General features: G+C 42.3%; 4 protein-coding genes across 10 annotated transcripts; 2 read left to right on the plus strand and 2 right to left on the minus strand.

Moving 5' to 3' along the window:
- Window positions 1-631: 631 nt before the first annotated feature.
- pax10 (paired box 10) lies at window positions 632-6501 on the minus strand. Of its 3 annotated transcripts, none has more exons than XM_029825235.1 (9): window positions 6309-6501; window positions 5415-5629; window positions 5122-5316; window positions 3451-3533; window positions 3214-3370; window positions 2986-3059; window positions 2277-2409; window positions 2111-2185; window positions 632-919 (listed from the first exon to the last, which is right to left on the minus strand). In XM_029825235.1, exons 2-9 carry the CDS (start codon window positions 5518-5520, stop codon window positions 807-809), a joined length of 936 nt encoding a protein of 311 aa, XP_029681095.1. In that variant the 5' UTR covers window positions 5521-5629; window positions 6309-6501; the 3' UTR covers window positions 632-806. The 3 variants fall into 3 exon arrangements, with proteins under 3 accessions (XP_029681095.1, XP_011601057.2, XP_029681102.1); XM_011602755.2 differs by having other exon boundaries at window positions 6305-6501; XM_029825242.1 differs by having other exon boundaries at window positions 632-2185; window positions 6305-6501.
- A 1724-nt stretch (window positions 6502-8225) lies between these two features.
- On the plus strand, window positions 8226-14690 carry LOC101071414 (serine protease 27). 2 transcript variants are annotated; one of them, XM_029837696.1, is made up of 7 exons: window positions 8226-8244; window positions 10932-11006; window positions 11183-11292; window positions 11456-11535; window positions 11928-12199; window positions 12905-13065; window positions 13231-14690. In XM_029837696.1, the coding sequence occupies exons 2-7, from the start codon at window positions 10961-10963 to the stop codon at window positions 13483-13485; spliced, it is 924 nt and encodes a 307-aa protein (XP_029693556.1). In that variant the 5' UTR covers window positions 8226-8244; window positions 10932-10960; the 3' UTR covers window positions 13486-14690. The 2 variants fall into 2 exon arrangements, with proteins under 2 accessions (XP_029693556.1, XP_011601076.1); XM_011602774.2 differs by lacking the exon at window positions 8226-8244 and adding an exon at window positions 10646-10696.
- Window positions 13920-20794, minus strand: mapk7 (mitogen-activated protein kinase 7). Of its 4 annotated transcripts, none has more exons than XM_011602792.2 (7): window positions 20657-20794; window positions 18183-18463; window positions 17904-18069; window positions 16237-17756; window positions 15065-16146; window positions 14793-14923; window positions 13920-14244 (listed from the first exon to the last, which is right to left on the minus strand). In XM_011602792.2, exons 2-7 carry the CDS (start codon window positions 18457-18459, stop codon window positions 14097-14099), a joined length of 3324 nt encoding a protein of 1107 aa, XP_011601094.1. In that variant the 5' UTR covers window positions 18460-18463; window positions 20657-20794; the 3' UTR covers window positions 13920-14096. The 4 variants fall into 4 exon arrangements, with proteins under 4 accessions (XP_011601094.1, XP_011601091.1, XP_011601085.1 ...); XM_011602789.2 differs by lacking the exon at window positions 20657-20794 and adding an exon at window positions 19097-19684; XM_011602783.2 differs by lacking the exon at window positions 20657-20794 and adding an exon at window positions 19093-19683.
- vkorc1 (vitamin K epoxide reductase complex, subunit 1) lies at window positions 20026-20880 on the plus strand. The gene is made up of 3 exons (NM_001032666.1): window positions 20026-20203; window positions 20379-20488; window positions 20669-20880. The coding sequence occupies exons 1-3, from the start codon at window positions 20034-20036 to the stop codon at window positions 20878-20880; spliced, it is 492 nt and encodes a 163-aa protein (NP_001027838.1). The 5' UTR covers window positions 20026-20033.
- The last annotated feature ends 1346 nt before the right edge of the window (window positions 20881-22226 follow it).

Genomic DNA, 22226 nt, shown 5'->3' on the forward strand with positions numbered 1-22226 from the left:
GCTGAAAAAGTGTGAGCATCCCTGCACTGGATGGATGTGTGGAAGGATGGATGCTGTTGGCACCTGGGTTTTAGACCTGAACCTTTGCATTCAGCTGGAGTCTTTTCCTTAAATCCCATCACTAGTAGCCATAACAAAAAGTGATTTGAGTTTGATGGAGTTTAGACTTGCATAGGAGACAAAATAGACTATATGATCATTTAAAACACCCCATTGAGCCTGTAAATTTGTTTAAATATGCACATCTGAAGCACTGTCCATCAAACTAATGACATAATTCAGTATGTCAGACAGCAGAATTAACACGCAGTGTGTGACTCTGACTGCTGGCTGTGTGACCCTCACTCTGCAAAGTGAAAAATAAAAAAAATAAAAAACAAAAACATAGCATTATTGCTGTATGCCATAATAAGGAATTGGCCACATCCAGCTGGACTCTTATATTTGGTATCCATTTGATAAATGTCTTTCAAAATATTGATTTTACAGCTTTAAATAATTAAGTGTGAGCATCACTGTAAAGATTTTTCTTTCAGAAACAATAGTAGACCTTGTTACCGTCTTGTAACACATTTACATGCCCACAATATTAAAAACAAACAAATAAGACAAAAACACCAGATTTGATATTGATTACACCCAGTTTTATTATAATTAAAGGGATCCAAGGCCTTCACAAAAAGGGTTGACTCTTGGTAGCTATACAGTACTAACACAACACATGACACCAACAGAAACAATACAGCAGACTCCTGTGAATGAGTGAAAAGACAGATAAATAAGAGCAGAAGGGTTTCATATGAGTTTCAACTCAGTTGCATCAACAAAATCTGTCGTAAGAGGAAAGTGCAGAAGTCACGACTCCGCCAGGTGCAGTGGCTGTTCTGGAGCTGATTGTCTTCCCTGTTTTTGGTCCTTTCTGTCAAATTCACAGTTTCATAGGAATTTCACAGTTTTTAATCACCTCCGTCTCTAACTCTGATTGTCAGTTTCACGACGAAAATGTCTGCATTTGTGGTCTTGATGAGACGATGAAGTGGCGATGATTGATTGTCAGTGAAGGATTTCCATCCAGTCTAAGTCTCCTCTGATACTAACTGATGGAATTTTGGGTTTGACGCTTGGATAATAAAAATACTTGTGCTTTGAGCATGATTTAAGTCCACAACATGTTACATTCCTTCCTCCAGTAATATCTGACAATATTCCACAGTTATCTTCATCACACAGGTCTGTACAAAAATACGTGATATTGGTTTCAGTGTAACATTGCTGGCAGGGTAAATAAGGGGTTTTTCATTGTTTCAGTAAAAGTGATGGCGATAAGGATTTCGAGAATCTCCACAGTGGCCTTATACAGCTATCAAAATGTCAAGTACCAATAACCTGTGGTTACACTTCATAATACAGACATCTGCTGGTATTTATTTAGTACTTCTGAATAGTATTAAGCATTTCAGGATTATTAGAAACTGATCCCGACACCATCAATGTGCAGCTTTTCTGTTGGGACTTAACCATATGGTTCAGCTGGAAAGGTTTATTATCATTAAATGAATCAGACTATCGAGAAGGCTCATCTTCACATTAACTATTTATAATTCATCATTTCTACACCAACATTTGTTTAAAGTCACACTCGCTGGTATTTTCTTTCTTGTCTTTCTTTTTAAAATATTAAATATTAATATAAATATTTAATATTAAAGCTATTAGTGTCACACCTTGTGTCACTATGTTGGAAAAATTTTAAAGGTCCATTAATTCACAAATAAATAAAAACAGTATTGCTTCATGTATTCTAATCTAACTCCCTTTAGACCTATAAAAACCTTTAAAAAGCAGATCCTGATGGTACTAAGTAAATACCAGTAAGACCAGAGTATGTCAAGTGTGACCAAAGCAGAATTTGTAAACATGTAATGCATTTAGGGCTCTGTGGCTCACTGGGCCCCCTCTATAATTCTGTGCTTACTCAATACCTGTGCTTCCCCCTTGTTGTATTTTTTTTTTAAAGATATAACCTGTTTACCCCCTTTCTTCTTCATTGTCTCTGTTGCCACAGGACATAGATTGTCTGTCGCTCACTGTAATCTGGCCCAGTACTGACCCAGGTTGTGATTCATGCCCTGCTGCTCAGTTCCTGGAACCTGGACCGGCACTGACACACCAGGGGATATGAGCCCTGTGCGTTAGACAGAGGCAGAAACCGTTTTTACAGCAATTAGTCAGCAGTCGCACATTCTTATATTTACTAGGATGACAAACACACTTACCAGTGTTGGAGCTGGCAGAGGACGGAGTCTGAAGATGGGGAGAGGAGTACGCTGATGAGTCAAAGCTGCGTGGGGCAGATGGGGATGGAGGTAACATGCAGGAGTAGGAGGAGGCCGACTGGGGAGGAATCGACTAAAAGTGAGCACAAGTGGGAAGAAATGAGGAGAGAAAAGTCATACGTTTTAAATGAGACTATAAAATTAAACCCCCGAGACGAATACAGTGGAGAAGAAGCAGGGTTTCAGCTCAAACACAAGAGGGCGCTGTAGTAACGACAAACAAAAGGCACTCTTTATTAAGTATAAAAATAGTAAAAAGAGAAAAAAAAAAAAAGCTTTCTTTGTGACCTCTATTTGCTACTCTTATTTCTCTTGTGCATTTTTTGTGTTTAAAATGCATTTCACAAAGAAAAACAAGCAATTATTAGCATTAAAAACAGGATATATGTGCATTGCCAGATGGAAAATATGGTGGGATTGATGTCATTTGTATGGTCTGTGCTGTCCCAGAAAAAAATGGTCAGTAATGTGTCAAATGCATTCCTTTTATCCAAAAAAATAAAGTAAAATGAATGGAAATAAAGCCTCTGCCACTGAAACCAGCAGCCTGCCTGAACATTATCATCATTATGACACAAACGTCATCAGAACACTTCTGGTTCTGTGATTGTTGATTAAGATGTGTTTATATGAGTGATGAATATTCAACCTGGACTCCAGATGAGAAAACCGACAGGGAGCTGTAGCTGGGCAGGGCCGACTCAGCCTGACTCAACATGGGCCCTGCAGACAGGTGCACATGGTCAGAGAGTCAGCAGCACGCACATTTACACACACTTACTGTGCACATTTTACTGTGGAAATGAAGGACTAATCCAGATTTATCTTCAAAGTGTTTCAAATATATTTCATTAGACGCCAGAATTTTCGTGTTTACCTGAGCTGCTGCCGTGCTGCTGATGATAGACTGAGGTGTTAAAGGAGGTGGTTAGAGGGGCTTGGCTCTGCGAACAGGAAGTCACACCCCCTGACCTCCTTTGGTTACGCAGCTTCTCCTCCCTCCTCCACTTGGCTCTTCGGTTTGAGAACCACACCTGTCAATCAAAGCGCCTCGTCCATCATCATCATGAGGCTGCGTTGGACCGGTCGAGGTCAAGTTAAGGGACTTTCTTACCTGTATCCTGGCTTCTGGTAAATCAATCTTGTTTGCCAGTCTCTCCCTCGCAAAGACATCTGGGTAATGTGTCCGTTCGAACTCTGTGGAAGATATTAACTAATGTCAAATCCACAGTGCCAGTCTTAATCAGGGCTGACAGGCCGACAGGAGCTGGCTGGCTAGTGTTAACATGTTCTGCTTTCGCAGCTGTACCTTCATGTGAAAAGTCACCAAAAAAACAAGAAACCCAAATGAATAAGAAAATGATCATTTATTAATTATCAGGGTATTTTTGACACATGATCACCCTGCACATCTGGACTTGGCCGATCACCAACGGCATCACTAATTATCTCACCACGAGACCCACAAATCCAGCAAGATGAGATGTATCCTTACAACCATATTTGAAATATTTATCTGTTGCACTTTATATGAATTATTTACCATTATGGAACACGCAGAAAGTTCAAGAGGAAGGACTCAAGTGGAAATGCTGGCTAGTTTTAGTCAGCAATATTCTAAAGGAAAAGAACAAGATACTTTCACTTTTATCCCATATGGTCTGTATAATCGCCACCTTTTTATAAGTAATCAGCATTTCATATGTGGTTTACAGACCTGCAATATATAACAGATTGAGAGCTAGGAGGGGCGATCATTCCTGACCACAGCGAGACTTTGGTTGTATCAGTTCTCAGACAGCTGGAGTGGCTGTTCCAAACCGGACAAACTGCTGATGTTTTTGTTCTTGACAAGCCACAACAGGAATATGGCTCTAAGATGCCTCACCATCTAACTGACTCTTCCTGAACTCCAAACGTTGAGATTAGTCATTGACAACATCTTCATAGCTTTATCTCTCCTCCAAGTTGTTCATCTTATCGGTAACTTGGCAGCAGAGGGATGGCAGAATGTCGACACACCACACCACTTTGAATTGGATAAAGAATGACTGCATTTAGCATCAAATTAGAGCTTCTCGTTAAAGACTACATTTTAACCAGGTGACACTTGTTTAAGTCAATCATTTTGCACAACCCTATGAATTGAGACCGTCTTACAAATTGTTCTGATTTGCTGCGTTATAATTGGCGTGAGTGCTGACACATGATTGTTATTGTGCCTTGGCCGTGCACTGAGGTCAGTGTACCTCATTAACGTCATTTGCACAGTGACCACACTCATAAGTTTCCACTCGGCTGCACAGTGGACACCGCGTCCTTATTTAGCTTAAGGGCCCGCTGCAGCCATATCCAGTCAAGGGTGGCTTTGTGATCCCTCGCAGCAGATATCAGCCCTCCGAGGGCCAGATCTCACTGCACACTACAGCCAAAGTAATGATGCGTTATCAAGAAAACTCTGCTCTTACATGCAGCCACGGGCCCTCTGGAAGAGATTCGGAATATTAATAGAGATAAGACCCAGCATCATTTGCATCTGGAAGTGAATCAGCGCTGGCAGTCTCTGCTCTGTGGTGCAGAAATTGAGCCAATGCAAAACACTCGATGTAAAATATATGTTTGTGATAAATACTTTAAAAGACAATAATCCAATAATAAAGGTGTTGGCAGGGGGAATAGTGGCTGCGTCATGACATGCTTTGCCCTGTGTAGTGCCGTGATGGCTGCCGATTGGTTGGGAAGCTTAGAGAGCGCCGTGCGTGCGTGCGAGCTCGCATGGCCTGACCTTTCTCCAGAGCCTCGATCTGCTCCTGCGTGAAGCTCGTCCTGTTCCTCTGCAGCTTCCTCTTGAGCTGCAGCCTCAGCTGAGACTCCTCAGCATCATCCCTCTCCACGGGGACCCCTCCCACTTGGCCTGTCCCTGTGCCCCGTGCCTCGCCCCCCATGCTGCCCTCAGTGTCCAGCAGACAGCCCTCAGACACTGACAGAGAGGAAGATAAGATTAGAGATGGATTGGAGGCTTTGAACAAACAGGAAGCTGATGCTACAGGGAAGTGGGGCTGTGTTGTGTAGACTCACCGGCATTGTGTTGCGTCTGGACCCCCGTAGGGTCATGGTACCAGTTGTTGTGTCCACTCCAGTTTGCGCCGCTCTGCAGGTTCAGCATGGTTAATTTCTCATACATACTACGAGTGTCCAAACCACCATGAAGGAGTCCCGTCCTGTGCGTGTCTACTCCTGATTACTGCCACCCTTGGCTCCGCACCTCTCCTTCTATCGTCCACGGCGTCCTCCTAGAGGGTGGGTGGGTGAGTTGGGGAAGTGTGCGTGAAGGGAAAAAGGAGGGATTCATATCGCATGAGTTCACACATGGTTGGCATTGTGGGGAATTAGCCTCACAATGACAGACAGAAATGGAGTTAGTTACATGCCTGCTGTCGCAACGCGTGTGTGTTATACATTGGTATTCTCGTATACCATTGGGAGTCAGAGTACATTAGAAGCCACTCTTGCAACCATAGTTAAGCTACTTGCTTTTAGCTCTATCTCTCTTAATTAAGCACCAGCATGCAAGCACACACGTAAGCACGAAATGGACACTGCACGCTAAAGACTATACTTAGCTATATAACTATTACTACAACTATATATATATAAAATAAAATTTAGAAACATGAATATGCAATTTTTAGCTATCATCACGAACAGCTGCACATGTGTGGATTCATGTTTGCACGTCTCATGTTATTCACTATTTTTAGAGGAACAGTAGAGGAAAAATGTTCTATAGAAAGCCAAAAAAGGACGCAGAGGTATGTAGGTCCAGAGGCAAATGTTATAAACTACGGTAGCAGCTTAATGTCAAAGGTCAAACTTCCACAGATTGGAATATAATTAACCTTTCATATATGTGAATCATATTGTTTCACACACTATCACACAGCAAAAAGGAAATTTTTCAAACTTACCTACTCTGGATGCGTTTACTCTGCCTCTGCTCTGAACATCTATTTTCTTATTTCCCCCACACCTCCTGTCGCCAGCTTTGTTGACAATACTGTGTGTGCGTAAAGGAGAGTAGCAGAGGAGATGGAGAGAGTTAGACAGGGTGAAAGAGAGTGGGAGAGGAAAAGGGGGGCTCTGGAGAGAAATGCGTCTGCGGGCACTCTTGTCCTCCAAGCGATGGAGAGAGAGAGGGAGAGAGAGAGAGGGAAAGAGAGAGAGAGAGAGGAGCCACCGAGGGGTGACAAAGTGAGTCAACATCAGTGTCAAGTTTGAACTTAATGCCAACGAGAGGAGGAGGGGAGGCCGAGAGAGTAGACCGTAAAGCACAGATAATGGAGGGATAGTAGATGATAAATAGATGATGGAACTCAATTTTAGCCATAAATTACACATCAATATTGGGTGTTGTAGGCTGGCAGGTGAATCAATTTTATACATACATGTACAATAAGTTGACATTATCAAAGGATTAAAACAATTCTCTTGATTTCTGTTTTGCTACCTGGAAGTTACGACTTAAAACTTTGAGCATCTTGTAATTATTCTAGAATAGTGTTATAATACTGCTATCTATATATAGCATAGCATAGCATAGCATAGCATAGCATAGCATAGCATAGCATAGCATAGCATAGCATAGCATAGATAGATAGATAGATAGATAGATAGATAGATAGATAGATAGATAGATAGATAGATAACCATGATCAGTAAAGATAGTGTACAAGTATATAAGTATAGTTAAATAAAAAAATATTTTACAACTATTCCAATTGTATTTTAGAATTGAATACAATTTGTTGAAAAATTACAAATAGTTACTGGAAAATAATGACTATAATTTTTATTTTTTTCAAAAGGCATTTTAAATCTGTTGTAAAAATATAGATTAATTACATGACTGATTTAAAGTGAATTACATAAATTAAATGATCAAAAACGTTCCATGTAAGACATTGCAAATAAATATTTTGGTCTGCTGAATGTGCTCACTCATTTTCTGGCAATATGTTTTCATTGGATATTTAATCACTAATTAGATAAATGTTTATGTGTTAATTATTATGATTCATTCTCATCATTATTTTGATGAGCAGAAAAGGCATCATTGTCCTCCTTTGATTTAAGGCCTGAATATAAACACGGTCACCAAGTAATGTTCCTTCAGGTAATGGATTGTTTTACTAAATGTTTGAGTTGCTTTTAATCATCTCATCACTGAGTGTATAGGATGATATTTGGCTTGTTTTATAGAGGGTCCTTTAATAAAATTGTTCAACAGCTCTCCTAAGAACACCTGTGTTGTTCTCTGTCTTTATTGTTCCACCGACAATAAAGACAGACAGTCGGTGTTAACCCCCCCCCCCACACACACACACACACACACACACAAACACACAGCCACACACACGCACACGCACACGCCCTAACCCTAGCCGGTTAAGAGATGACCAAGAAGAGGCAGGGATGATGCAGGGAAGCGGTCAGCAGTGAGGAGGAAGGGATGATGCTGGTATGATGGTACTTATGTTGGAAAGAAGGCGAGAAAAAAGAGTGAAAACAGAGTTAAATATATTTCTTTTTTCTGTGGAAAGGGAAGGAAGTGGCAAGAGATGGAAGATGGAAGCAGAAGTGAGAGATAAAGAGAGTGAAGAGGAAGTATGTGACTTTGGGGTGGGTGCAGGGGCTTAGGGATGGGGAGGGTGCCAGCTTGTTTTATTTCCGGTTGACAAGACTTTGCGCTCCCTTTCTCTCTGTCGCTCCCTCTCTCTTTCATACTATGCTATTCTTTCTCTGCTGCCCCCATTGCTCTCTCGCTCTCTCTCTCTTTGCCCTCCTCTTCCTCTGTTGCTTGCCTCTAAGACGTACCTTGGAGAAAGAAAAGGACCTGACAAGTTCAAAGGTAAAAAAGTAAGATCGACCGTGAAGGAAACACTCAGACACACACTGCCTTTACTCCAGTAATAATACAACTGGTTTATTTACATTAACAAAATCACCTAATCGGCAATAAAACTTTGAAAAGGATTAATGTTGGCACGTTGAAATATTATAATGTTTTACATGTTAAAAGATCATTATATTAATATTATTACCTATATTTGTCGAGTAGACAAAGAGAGTAAATTAACAAATAAATAAAAATAACAAGTAATATGTAAATATAAGTGCAAACAAAATAAATGTCATAGCATACTCTATACTGTGTTTTATTTCAGTTTCATTTATTTGTATTTTCTTGGCATTAGTACTTGTGCTTTGTAAAGTATCAAAGTGAAGATTTTGAGCTTCAAAATACTTTTTTTTTTCTAAAATTGATGAAATTATCCATCAGAGGAAATGATGTGTGTGAAGGAAAGTTAAGCAGCAAACTTTGACTGATGGTGAAGTGGCCATAAACACACTGCCTTAATCTCCCATCACACCCTTTTGTTTTGCCTTTAACAGGAAGCCGTGCCTGTCTTTCATTGTGTTCCAGTTGTTGTAGTGGGGCTTAACCTATGTGATCACTGTGTGCTGCTGAGTGTAACAATGTTCGTGTATGCATGCGTGACAGAGAGGGGGAGGTAGGGGCGGGGGAGGGTGGGGGGGGGGAGATGGCTGCATGCTTTGCTGCAAAGATTCATAGCTCCAGGACATGAAATTTTTTTAGTGCATCTTGTTAGTTCAGTCCTGTCACCTCTCTCCCTCTCCCTCCCTCTCTCACCATCCCTTGCTTTTTCATCGCTAAAGGGGGGATGGGGAAGGGGAGGTGGACGGAGCTGGAAGGGGAGAAAAGTCGAGTGGGGGGGTGATGGCGGTGGAGGCAATCGCCATGGTTACAATGCCACCACAAATATTCATCAAATCTTTAAAATACAAACAAATGGGAGTGCATTATAATTGCCCTTCCTGGGTGGGCCCTGTAATGCCTTCATATATTATGACTGAGGTGAGTGGAGATAAGGGGGTGCACACACTATAAGACACAGTTAGGAGGTTTTTAAAAAGTGATTATCAGCTGGCCATTTTAGGTGCGTGTGTTTGGAGGGTATGTGTGTGACTTTCCTGTTACCTGTTTATGGAATTCCCTGTGAGTTCTTTTCACAAGTCTTTCATCTCTTTATCTTTGTCCCTCCATCTCTCGCTCTTCCTCTGCTGTTGTGTAGCCCCAGGCGATACCGTGATGTGTCCTCCCTCTGTCCCTCCCTCCCTCTCTCTCTGTCCCTGTCACCTTCAATTGCTCTGTGAAACTAGACACAGTGCCTGGGGCAGGGAGGGTGGGAGAGACGCAGGGAGGGAGGGAGGGAGGAGAGGAAAAGAGAGAAGGGAAGAGAGAAACAGCTTTGTAGACAGAGGAAATAATCATTTGGTGTCACATAAAAAAGGAAGTGAATAAATACATTTAAAATGTGTGGCACACTAAACACCCTTAAACAAGTCAAGGATGATCTTCACAACACAACTAAAAACATTAAAACACACCTTTTTGACAGTGACACGCATTTAATAAACTGAGAACAATTTAATCTTTGACCACTACAGCTGACTGTTCAATTACCTTCCAATAAGAAGTCAAGATCTGCAATCAACACATTATCCATGCTCTCCTCATCCCAACCCTAATCCACCGGTTTTACAAGTTTTTCTACAGCCACTTGTGCTTCATATTTGTTACAACAAGCACAATGTAGTCATGCAGAAAGCAGACATTTTCACCATGCTCCACTTAATATTTAATACAAATTTAGTATTGTCATTTTCCCCTTTTTCCCATAGATTTTGTGGTAATCCAGCATTTATAGAAGGAGGGGGGGGGGGGGGGGGAAAGGTCAGAAGGTCAAGCAGAGGTCCAGATAGAAATCCAAAGACAGATTGCTTTCAAATTCTGGTTCATGAACTGTTACTGTGAGTTTATACTGGGGTGAAATACTGTTGTGGAGCAGCATCTAACTTATCCCACAGAGGGCATTGCTATGGGCAAGTAGCCAAGGTCAAAAGGCCAAGAGAAGCAAGACGAGAAAAAAAATTGAATTGCATTAAAGAAAAGAAGCAGCAGAATAACAGCCTCGCACAGTCATTGAAAGATCACTGAAAGCCTCCATAAACATTCCTCGGAAATTGGCTGGAGTGACTCTCTTCCAGTAGGAGTGCATTATGAGATGTGGTTTATTTAGCTTTAGGAAAGTGAAGCCGAAACTGAAGATGCTGAAATAGCCTGCACCGTGCTGGAGAACCTGACTATTTAGCCTCGATCCAGTCAAATATAATACGGTGGATCTGATTGGTCCGCTGTTAAATCTCTTCAACAATTGGCTGAGACGGCGTAAGAAGGCGGGGCGGAAAGTTTAATTGGGTGTAGCCAGAAAAGACAGGTATTCGGTTGTTCCAGGCCGAACCGTTTTCGGTGAATTTGTTGCTTTTTTAAGGTTAAACTCGGATAAAAGGAAGACAACGTTCGACGTTGAAAAAACAGAGGCGACTTAAAATAAATAAATAAATAGATTTAAAAAGAAAAAAATTACAACGCTGCTATTCACCTGGGAAGGAAAAAAGGTGGATTTAACGATTCGGGGAAAAATCTTGTTTTTCGTGTTTCACGTTTCGCAGGAACTCCAATCAACTCTTAGAACAAGAAAATGTCGTTTAAAGTCCTGTTTCCAGCCATTTTATTGTTCGTTTCGGGTGAGTAACCTAATCTCCGTCGTGCACCCCTATCCCCCTCCTTCCATTTTCGCCACGTTTGTTCCTGGTGCACCTGTGCGGTAACACCTGTGCATTGTTATTTGAAGTGAAAACACCAAGTCCTTTCGAGTTGATGTCTTTGTAAGTTTGAAAAACAGGCGTGCACTCTTCTGTAGGTATCATGGTTAACGGGAAAGATTGCGGCCGACCACCGTTGCTGGAGAACAGGATCGTGGGTGGGGCAGACGCTGCGGAGGGACATTGGCCATGGCAGGTGGACGTCCAGGTGAGTGCCTCTGAACAGCACAACTCCAAGATTATTTTTCACTAAAGTGGAGCGGTGTGGTTTAGTTTTAGCCTTATTTTTCCCCCCAACTTGACCTGCTGAGAGCGGCCTTTTGCTGGCGATGCAGGTTTGACTCACTCCCTTTTGTCCCCTCGGCCTCCAGACATCCAGTAATGGTCATATCTGTGGAGGCTCCATCATCTCCGAGAAGTGGATCCTATCAGCTGCTCACTGTTTCCCCAAGTAAGAAAACAAATGACAGAAAAATCAGCAGGTGAATTCTGAGTTCTGACACAAGCGCACACACACGCACACGTCCACACACACTCTGCTGTTCTGTGTGCTGCAATAGTTATTATGGTGGATTTCTTGTGGTTTCGGTAAAGCCCTTGAGGAAAGGGGACTTTTTAAGCAGAATGTGACCTATTTTATATTTACGTAAGCTTGACTGTATCTCCTTTCTGCTGTCAGTGTTATACTTGATCTGGTGACACTTTTGTCCATCTGAAGCTGTTACGAGGTTAATTTTTGCATCAATTGTTGCTTTCATTACCTCTTTTTTTAAGCCATTTCAATAGCTACTGACACTTTGAAATGCATGGTTGTAAATTTCCTGACCATTTCTCTTCTTCCAGTCCCTCTGATGTGAGCTCTTACATCATCTACGTTGGTCGGCACCAGCTCAATGGCTTCAACTTTCATGATTCATCACATCGAGTGAGGCAGGTCATAGTACCGTCAGGTTATGTGGAACCTCACAGTGGACAGGATGTAGCCTTGGTGGAGCTGTCCACCCCGATAACCTGGTCAGATTATGCCAGTCCCATCTGCCTTCCGTCCTCTGGCACCTTGTTTCCAAGTGGCATGCAGTGCTATGTCACCGGCTGGGGGAACATCCGGGATGACGGTAGGTGTTTTTACCATTCATTTTAATCTGTTAATCTAATTTAATAAACACGGTGCATTAATTAGTGTTTTTATACAGTAAATGGTGGTGTCACCCTCTCCTGGCCTGGGATTAAATTACCCACAAAGAAAAATGTTTTTTATTACTGTTTTTTAGATGCATGTGCAGTGATGCACCACAATGGGAAGACACTACATGCTAGCACGTTCAGATGGCAGATTGCTGACTGTTTGATAAACCTGCAACACTGTGCACCTGTTGACATGCTCTTAACCCATGAACAGGCTAAGAAGATCATTGTTGAAACTCTTGGAGTGTGTCCAAAACTCCATATTGTCATTATGATTGGCTTCTGTGTGGGTTTTTACTATTGAGCTGTGATATAACCAGCGTTTAGGGTTTCAAATGAATCATCCTGGTTTTACTTTACTGGTATCACCTTCTTTAAAAAAATAAAATAAAATTAAACTGTTTAGTAACAATCCATTATCTTATCCATTATAGATGTGTTGTTTTTAGTACAGAAGCTGTGGAACTGGGCTTTAATTTTGTAATATAAAATAACATTTTGTACAAATGTACAGAAAACATAGTAGAAGATTGAAAGATGAGACTATTTAAAATGACATGAAATGCAACAATCCTCTGTAAATTGAAGCTTATAGATTACAAATGGCATTTCTGCATATGTGGTGTCATATTTAGTGCCGCTGCAAGGATTGGGAACGCTGCAGGAAGTGCAGGTGCCAATCATCTCCCAAAGTTCATGTCAGGAGATGTACTCGCTGGACCCGAAAGATAAGGTGGACATCCTGTATGACATGATCTGCGCAGGATACCAGGAGGGCGGCAAAGACTCCTGCCAGGTGCTGTTGATTCAACTGTCTGTGCAGACTCACAAAAGCACACTCGCTTAGGTGGACAGAAGAAAGACACATTAAGTTCCTCATGTAGCTTGCAGCACTTATTGAGCACTTTAAAACCTGCTGCTGAAAACTGAGCCACTCTGCCTGCTTCTGTGGTGTGTTTAGGGAGATTCAGGAGGACCCCTCGTCTGCCAGATGGTGAACGGGACCTGGGTTCAAGCTGGAGTGGTGAGCTTTGGAGAAGGTTGCGCTCACAGGAACAAACCAGGCGTGTACGCCAGACTGACCACCTTCACAGGCTTCCTCACCAACATGGTACCGGAGCTCAGGCTGTATGGCCAAGCGAATCAGAACTGGTGTGGGAGAAATGCATTGTTGGTCGGCTGTCTGTCATTGTTCCTCATCCTACTTCAGAGATAAGTATCCTAGAAAATGGGCTGTCTGATGGGACCAGCAACTAAACCAAATGAAGGAGGGGCTCACTTGTAATAGAAAAATGTACCTTATGTGCACATGAAGCCTTAAATATGAAATGTAAAACAAAAAAACCCCAAAAAAAACATTTTTATAGCCAAAACTCTGCCCTGTGATTTTATAATCAAAGTAAGTAGGTTGGGTTTTGGATTTTAAATCAAAATTGTCAACTAAATAAATGATATGTTCTGTATTTGAAATGAATTGTTAATTTCTTAAAATCAGGTCAGCACTGAGTTAAACTTGGTCTGGAAATATTTTACTGGATCTCCAGTTTCCCTTGATTTCTGTTACCGTATTCTTTTACAGCCACTAGTGTCAGTACTGCGGCAGTTCCTGTTAGTCTCATGTTTCACAGCAATTTTGATTACACAGAGATGGCTGGTGATTGATTCTTTATTATAAAGACAATGGAGCCTGTTTCCATCGTAAAAAAGACTGTCATGAAGACGAGACCATAACAAAGCTGGCATCGGATTTAAGACAACCGTGTTTTACTGCTGATTTTCATGCCTAAAACAAAAGCTTTGTCTAAAAAAGGTCCACGGGGTTGAAAGTCAGGCATCGGAAGGGATGGAATCAGAGAGGATCATGGGAGAACCCAGCTGCAATTCCTGCTGCAGAGATTCCAGATCAGCTGGAGTCATGCGATGAACCTCATTCCAGTCTGATAAGAGTGATGCTGAGAGGGGGGCCGAGTCAAAACTGAAGCAAAAGATAGAAAAATGTCTTAGTGAATGCCCTTTGACAAAACATATGTCTGAAGCTTATCGGAGTTTGGGAAAATCACTTGCAGGTCTGATTGATTTGACATCGAGATTACATCTTACTTTAAAAGAGATCTATAAATAAGATTAAGATGAACTTTATTCATCCCCGTGGGGAAATTGAGTAATGGAGTAGTGTAGGAGAAGGAATGTATGTGCTGCTGCTGACCTTAATTTAATGCATAACTATTAATTCATACCCTCCTTTTTTAGAACAAAATGAACTGATATAATGCACCTAATTATGTGGGTGAATACAACACAATGATTGCAGAGAAAATACTAGTTCCTGATCTGCTGAACACCACACATTAATTACTATACTGTTACATCACTATATCTGTTACAATTGTCTGTTAAATAAAATATTGACTTTTTGATGAATAATTGCCTCTTTTTTTCTACTGGGAGAAATAAAAAATAAAAAAAACACATTGTATGGTCTTATTCAGGTTACACAATCTCAGAGATGCCCTTTAAAGTCACCTGTCTCGGTCATAGTGTTGCAGATCTGTGAGCGACTGGTTAAGAAGGTCATCAAGGTCAAAGCCCACGCCGTAGCCCGCCCCACTGCCTTTAGGTGTAACTGAGAACACGGGGGGCAAAACATCCTCTACCTGATGGGACAAAAGGATGAAATATTGGTTCAGTCACCTTTTAAAGCAAGACACCGATTATATAATGTGGTTTAACTGTAATTGATGATACTGTTGACAAATAACCTCAAACGTTTGAGAGCAGATAAAGCTGAGGCACACCTGTGACTTTGACAGCTGCAGTGTAACTGTATGGATGTCGGGGGCCATGGTGGGCCCTTGCTGGCCAGTATCTGTGAATCCTAAACTGGGTTGAGGCTGTGATGGCACACCCAAAGCCCCAGTGAGAGGATTTGTGGCCCGTGGTCCGGATTTCTCTTCCACAGAGGAACAGAGCTTCTCCATCGGCCCCGTGCTCGCAGCGGAGGGGTTCTGCTGCGAGCTGAGGTTATTCTGCCCACCAATGTCTGCGGTTGCATTTTTTTCTATTGTGGTTTGTGTCAGAGCTTTGGTCGAAAAAGCCTCCAAGGGAATTAGTTGTGGCTGGGCGTCGGGCTGGGTTTGAGGTTTGAGCTGGGGCTGAAGGAAGCTTGTCCTCGCAGGCTGTAGTTTGCTTTTGGGCTGTGACTGCTGCGGTTGCCCGCCCCAATTCCCCAAACAGCCGAAACCACTATGTCCACTGCCCTCACTGTGAGGTTTGAGCATGTTGTTCTTACCGAAGCCGCTGGTGCCGCTTATTATATCCATCCCTGTGCTTACAGCAACAGCGATATCTGCTGGAGGCTTCGACTGGCTCATAGAAAAAAGTAGCGGTGGTTGCGGGGTGTTGGTAGGATGAAACACACTTGGCTCATTGGCTCTGTCAGCCTCATCAGAGATGAACTGCTGATGAGACTGAAGCTTCCTCAGCACTTTTTCTGTTTTACTACTCGGTAATCTTTGAGCGGTTTCACCTTTAGCTACGCACTGGAGTGAGTTCATATTACAGTCCTTATTCTTCCCTCCGTCCTTATTAGGAATCTGGGCTTTGTCATTACATCTGTCCATCATCATGGTCCAACGCTGCAACAGGCTTTTGTCATTGTCACTCAGTAAAACCCCGCCTAGCGAGTCCCCCTCTCTTCTCTCCTTCTCTTTCATTTTCCTCTCCCGCTCCCTTGCACGTTCCTGCCTCTTTCTTCGCTTTTCCTCTCTTTCTCTTTGACGCTCCTGTGCTGTGACAGGCTTCCGATGCTCTGCAACTGAAGACAGGGAGGATAATACACCTGCACCAGGGTCGATGCCCAAAGCAGCGGAACCCCCATCTGCAATGAAGAAATCTTTTTTTCAGATAAAGGTGGTCCAAAGAAAGATGTGAATTGGAATGAAGTATAAAGTCAAAAAGGTGAACTCACCACCCCTGGCTTTATTTCTGAGAGCTGATTTCAGCAAGGCTGCTTTAAGGGCAGCTTTGGTATCCTCTGAAATGGCGCCTTCTTTTCTGGGTCCCTCTCCTGCACCTGGTGGAGGCCTGACATTCTTTGACAGTGACTGTGATAGGGACTTAGACAGCGACTGAGCCTGTGCCGCAGACAGAGACAGAGAAGGCACCGTTGTGGGAAGGGGTGTCAAGGTTTGTGCTGGCCTTGTAGGAATGGAGATGGGTGCCTGGGTCACGGCCTGGCTCTGGGTGGGTTGAGTCAGAGGAGCCTGACTGCTGGTGAGCTGTTCCTGTGCCTCAGTGTCTCTCATTGTATCTGATGGTGTGTCATGACTGGACACTGGTGTTGTTAGATCTATCGTCTCCGGCTGACCACTCTCCGAGTTTGCACTGGGCATGTCTACATCAACTGGGTCACTCTTGGAGAGGAGCGACAAATTATGGGCGACGTGAGGTGGTCGTATTTCTAAAACGGATGCAGGTTTATTAAAGTTTTGCAGGTGATTTGTAAATGAGTGATTCCCTTCTGCTTGTGTGCGAGCTTGCTGTTGCAAAGATTTTGCTTGTGCTGCTTGAGGGTGCTGTGCCATTGGAACCAGGGTTGACTTATTCAGATTACCACCTGAGGGAGTAGCAGAGCACTGGTTATTACCTTGTGCTGCCGTTCTGCCATTTTCCCTTAAAGGCCTGAACTGGAGCTTTTGACGACAGGTCTGTTTACTTTGATGAAAGTCCTGTATCTCAATCAGAATTGCCTCTTTAATTTGTTCCTTGCTCATTGAAAGTTTGTCAAATTCAAAGTCAAATGCTGGTACGCAAGTTGGTTCATCATCTGGGTCATGGTACTTCGCCAGGTACGGATGCTCCAGTGCCTGTGTGACACTGATTCTGTCATGGGGGTCAAAGTGCAACATGGCTGCCAACAAGTCCAGAGCCTCTTGTTCAGCTTGTGGGTACAGTTTGGACAAAGGCACAGCAGCACGTGACGGAAGATTCTGAACATATGAGCGCACTCTATCTGATGTAATGCCGCCGATCAGTATCTCGGGAGGAGTCCCTAACACAGAAAGAATCAGCTGAAGCTGGTGGAGGTAGTGCTTCCCACGAAAAAGCTGCTTACGTCCCAACATTTCTGCAAAGATACAGCCCACAGACCACAGGTCAATGGCCAAGCTGTAATGATTCAAGGACAGCAGGAGTTCGGGAGCGCGGTACCATCGAGTCGCCACATATTCGGTCATAAAAGAGTGGCAGTCCTCGGGGTGTGAACTCAGACCCCTTGCCATGCCGAAATCACCAATTTTTAGTTCGCAGTTTTCATTCACCAACAAGTTGGATGGTTTGAGGTCACGGTGGATGACATTGGCAGAATGCACATACTTAAGGCCACGCAGGAGCTGGTACAGGAAGTATCGGGTGTGCTCTGGGGTGAGTGTCTGTGCCGAATGTATGATTTGATGCAAGTCACTCTCCATAAGGTCCAGCACCACGTATCTGCACAGACAGGAAGGTAGAAAATTGAGATGAACTCAGTGGGATATTTTGGTCAATTTCTAGATGTAAAGCACATAAAAAGATTTCTATTCAGAAAAGCAAGTTTCTGTTATTCAATACACTTTAATTTGGAACCAGGGTACATACACAGACTTGAAGGCAGAGTGAGGAAGGTTAGGCTGTAGGATGTCTTTGATGGCGATAATGTTGTCATGTTTGAAGTGCTTGAGAATTTTCAGCTCTCTCAGTGTGCGTTTGGCATTTGTCACTACTTCAAAAACATTGGAGATCTTCTTTATTGCCACCTTCTGACCTGTGTGAAATGTAAATACAGTGTGAGAGAGGGCAGCAGCACAGGACGGAGCGTCACATTCAAGTCACAGTGTTCTACAGTGAGTTCACTTCTGACACTGTTGTCAGTCCTACCGTTGTCCCGTCTCCTGGCAGATGAAACAACACCATAAGCCCCCGTTCCGATTTTTTCTATGACGTCGTACTCTTCTCCCACGTCGAACTTGACGTCCAGAGAGTGTGCCTTAAGTAGAGCCAAGTTTTTAGCGGCTGTGCTGGCGTCGGTGGAGTCTTCTGTTTCCTGAATGCCACGATGGTTCTGCTTTTCTCCGTTTGGGTCCTCAGCTCCTCCAACAGATGACATGGCCACAGAGTGGCCGTTTTTACCTTCAATGCCCTCCTTAGTCGACATGTTTCTACAAAGAATCAAAAGTAACAGCAATACTGGGTCAGTCAATGATATTACAGCTTTTTTTCTACATGTATGTATGAGCATCTCTACACCATCAGCAACAGTAAGTAAAATAAACATGATTGTGTTTGACTGAACAGCTTTAATGTGTTTCTAAATAATAGAGTAAGCTGGTTGAACGCCAGTAAACAGTTGCTCTTTTGTCTTAACGGTGACTTAAATTTGGCGCTCAGTAATTAAATTATGGCTCAGTAATTAAAGTTGAAGACAAATAATCGGAGACGACAGCTACACGTGTATTCCTCCAACAAACAAATGATACTCCTGTACATATGCAATACCAGATGAGGCTAATGGTTTGCAACCTTTTGATAACAATATGCAACATAAATGTGTGCCCTGAAAATAGAAAATGATGCCAAATCGACAATCGCGGCACAATAACGTCAAATATTAGGCCTTAATTTAAAAAGCTAAACCTGTAGATCTCGAGCCAAAACTCCTCGATTTGGAGTAGAAGGGGAAAATTGGGACACGTAAATCCGAAGATCTGACTTTAATTAGTATGTAGGTTTGAGCTGACAGTCGATTTAAAAGGCCATAAACTATTAAAAGATGAAGAAATAGCCTTACCCACTTTTGACGCAGGGGCGTAGTCTACCTGAAACTCGGGATTTCTGAAACCGTTAACAATTAAACCATACTTTTCTAGACTTTCACTCGCCAAACGCACTGAATAATGACGCATTTCAAATCTACAGTATGTGTTAGATAATTCGTTAGCCACCCACTGCACCAGGATTAACGTTTTAATCGCATAGTATCAAGGCTATCGCTTGTTTCTGTACGTCCTTTCCTCGTGCATTTCCGCGTTACAGTTGATTGGCGTGTGGCGAGCCAATGAGGTGCAGCCATGTCTCTAAGACGATCCAATGGCAGAAGAGAGCGTCATGGAAGGCGGGACAGCGGGGCAGACAGTAGGGTCTCTGTGTGTTTTTCCCCTTTTGGGGGGAGGTGACGCCGTTTTCCAGAAATTAATTTAGGAGGGTCTTACTTGGCTCTCATCACCTGGAGTTAAATTTATGAACGTATGATAAATTTAAGTCGCAGTCACCGAAATACTGACCATTTCTCAGACCCCTTTTGCCTAAATGCCTTTGTATCATTAGAAGTAATTACTCAAAACATTAAAAAAAATATTAAACCTCACCTAACTATCACCTAAACAGAGGTACTTACAATGTTACACAACAACATTTGCTTAAATTGTGATATAAATTTTGATTAAGGGTTGAATTATCTTCTGTATATCATTTTGTGATACATCAGATGTATATAGTAATTGCACACAGTTTGAAGTCCACAGTAATAACAGAGTAGACGCCCCTCTGGCTGCTGGAACATCTGGACTGGACTGTCCAATCACAGACGGCGACCAAAATCCATCAGACCAATCAAAAGTCGGGACCCTACTTTTAACACGTCGCCTGGAAGTGTTTATAGTCCAAGCTGAAGGGAAACCGTCTCTTTTCCATTTGATTGGTCCTAAAGTGGCCATCTGAGCAGAAACAGCCATGGCGATCCCCACATGGGAGAGAAAAGTGCGCATATTTCTCTGTGTTTTTGGATTACTTTTGTCTGTTTACGCGCTCCACGTCGAGCTATCCCGAGAGAGAAACCCGGATTACAGGGCGATGTGCGACCTGGGGGAGTCTGTGAGCTGCTCTAAGGTTTTCAGCTCCAGGTATGATTTTCATTCCTCGAACCGCCTCTTGAAAACTCACTTCTATTTAATCATTTTACATTTTTGAATATTTGAGAGAACTGTTTGCAATCACTGCCACGTGTTGCCACGGCCACACAATCAATAGCAGTTAGTTCACATTCGTGCTCATAATTTAATATATAACTTGTTGCAGATGGGGACGGGGTTTTGGCCTAGTCCAGTACTTTGTTGACAAAGATAGCCCTCTGAACCAGCCCAACAGTGTGCTTGGCATCATTTTTTACACTCTGCAGATGTGTCTTGGTAAGTTTTTCATTGTTTTGCAAATTGCAATGTAATCAAAATACTTATTTCCATGCAAAGTGGATAGTCTGCGTTTAATATTTTCTTAAATATAAATAGATGTGATTGTATTTTTTTTTTAAGTAGGTTTGTGAACACATTTTATGCGCATTGATAAACTGTACTTACTCTTAATTGCAGGACTGTCTCTGTCCAGAAAAGCTGCGCTGTTTTTAGTCTTCTCCTCCTGGGTGTCTGTGGCCGGCTCCCTCTATCTGGCATCGATTCTAGCGTTTGTTCTGGGAGACTTCTGTATGGTCTGTGTGTCAACATATCTTGTTAACTTCGTACTGCTCTTCACTAACCTGAAACGACGGAGAGCAATTGAAGGACTGAAGGAGAAGTCTGGATAGACTGTGTTCCCACTGAAATCCAGCACCAACAGGAGGTGCGACTAAACTGACGCCAGGCTGGATGTGAAACAGAAGAAGAGAAAACATTGTCGAAATACGACTGCAGGACATTTTGGAAGCACAAACTTTCACAGAAACGTCATCGGTGACGTCTTTCTACTAAAACACTAACAATTCTAATTGCTCAACTTAACCAGAAGATGGCGATACATTTCAGGGTGAGCGCAAAGATCGCTCCACTCCTCTCAACAAATATATCGCCATGCCAGATCGAGCTTAACACATTAAACACTGCCAGCGTTTTGAAGAATATTCATTCGAAGTTCCTCAAACTTAAAATAATATTTTCGCATTAGCTGATTCATTGTTATCAAACTACTGAGCATATAAGATTGACGAATAAAAGCTTCCCTTTAGTCATTTCAGTTCTCTTCTCATTGTACGCATTAAAAACACAATATTGAAATGTTTTGGCAATGTTAATATTTTAAGTGTGTGCAGCTTTCAACTTTACTCACAGAATGTCTATTTTAAAAAAAATTCAATCTTCTGTGTGTATGTGTGGACGAGAGATGATTTTTTTTAACAGTTACGCAAGATGTGTCCACTATACCCGCTGTTCCAGTATTCATCGATAGGCGGCGTAGTTTCGCCTCAAATTGCCGAAACCACCTTCGATTCACCGTACATGTGGGTCAGATTTGGTGTACTTTGCTCTCAGCTGATCGAAGCATAATCAAGCCAACCTTTCTTGAGTCACGTTTACTGGCTCACGCGAGCAAAATAATAACAAACATCCATCCATAAAATGCAGATTATCCTCTTTGCTGCCGAGCACCTTGAACTCCCTTTAGTCACCAGTAATTTAATTATTCACCAGAAACCAACAGGAGTTAATGCTTGTCTGCAAAGTAACAAATCACCCATTAAAATACACACGCACACGCACACACAGACATATAAGACAAGCATTAAATATCTGCAGACAGCAGCTGTGCCCACAACATAAAAAACAAACACTTGTTAACGCTTGTTATAATGTACTGTATATTGATATATTGTTTAATGGAAAAACAAAAACAGAAAAGAAACATATCTTTATCATAACAAATCCGTAAACCACAGGCTGAAGTTTAGCTACTTTCAGTTGTTCTATAAATGGTCCTGTGGTTTAACAAGATGTTCCCTATGATCAGATCATCTTGCCTCTCTTCAAACACGCCATGATTTATTCAGTGTTTCTTCACAGCTTAAACAAGTGTTATTAATGCAGTGATTTTGAGTTTGGTTGAAATGTTATGTGGACACATAACACCAAAAAGAGTGTTGAAACTCAACCTGGTTAT

The sequence above is a fragment of the Takifugu rubripes genome, chromosome 1 (assembly GCF_901000725.2).
Source record: "Takifugu rubripes chromosome 1, fTakRub1.2, whole genome shotgun sequence".
Lineage (NCBI taxonomy): Eukaryota > Metazoa > Chordata > Actinopteri > Tetraodontiformes > Tetraodontidae > Takifugu > Takifugu rubripes.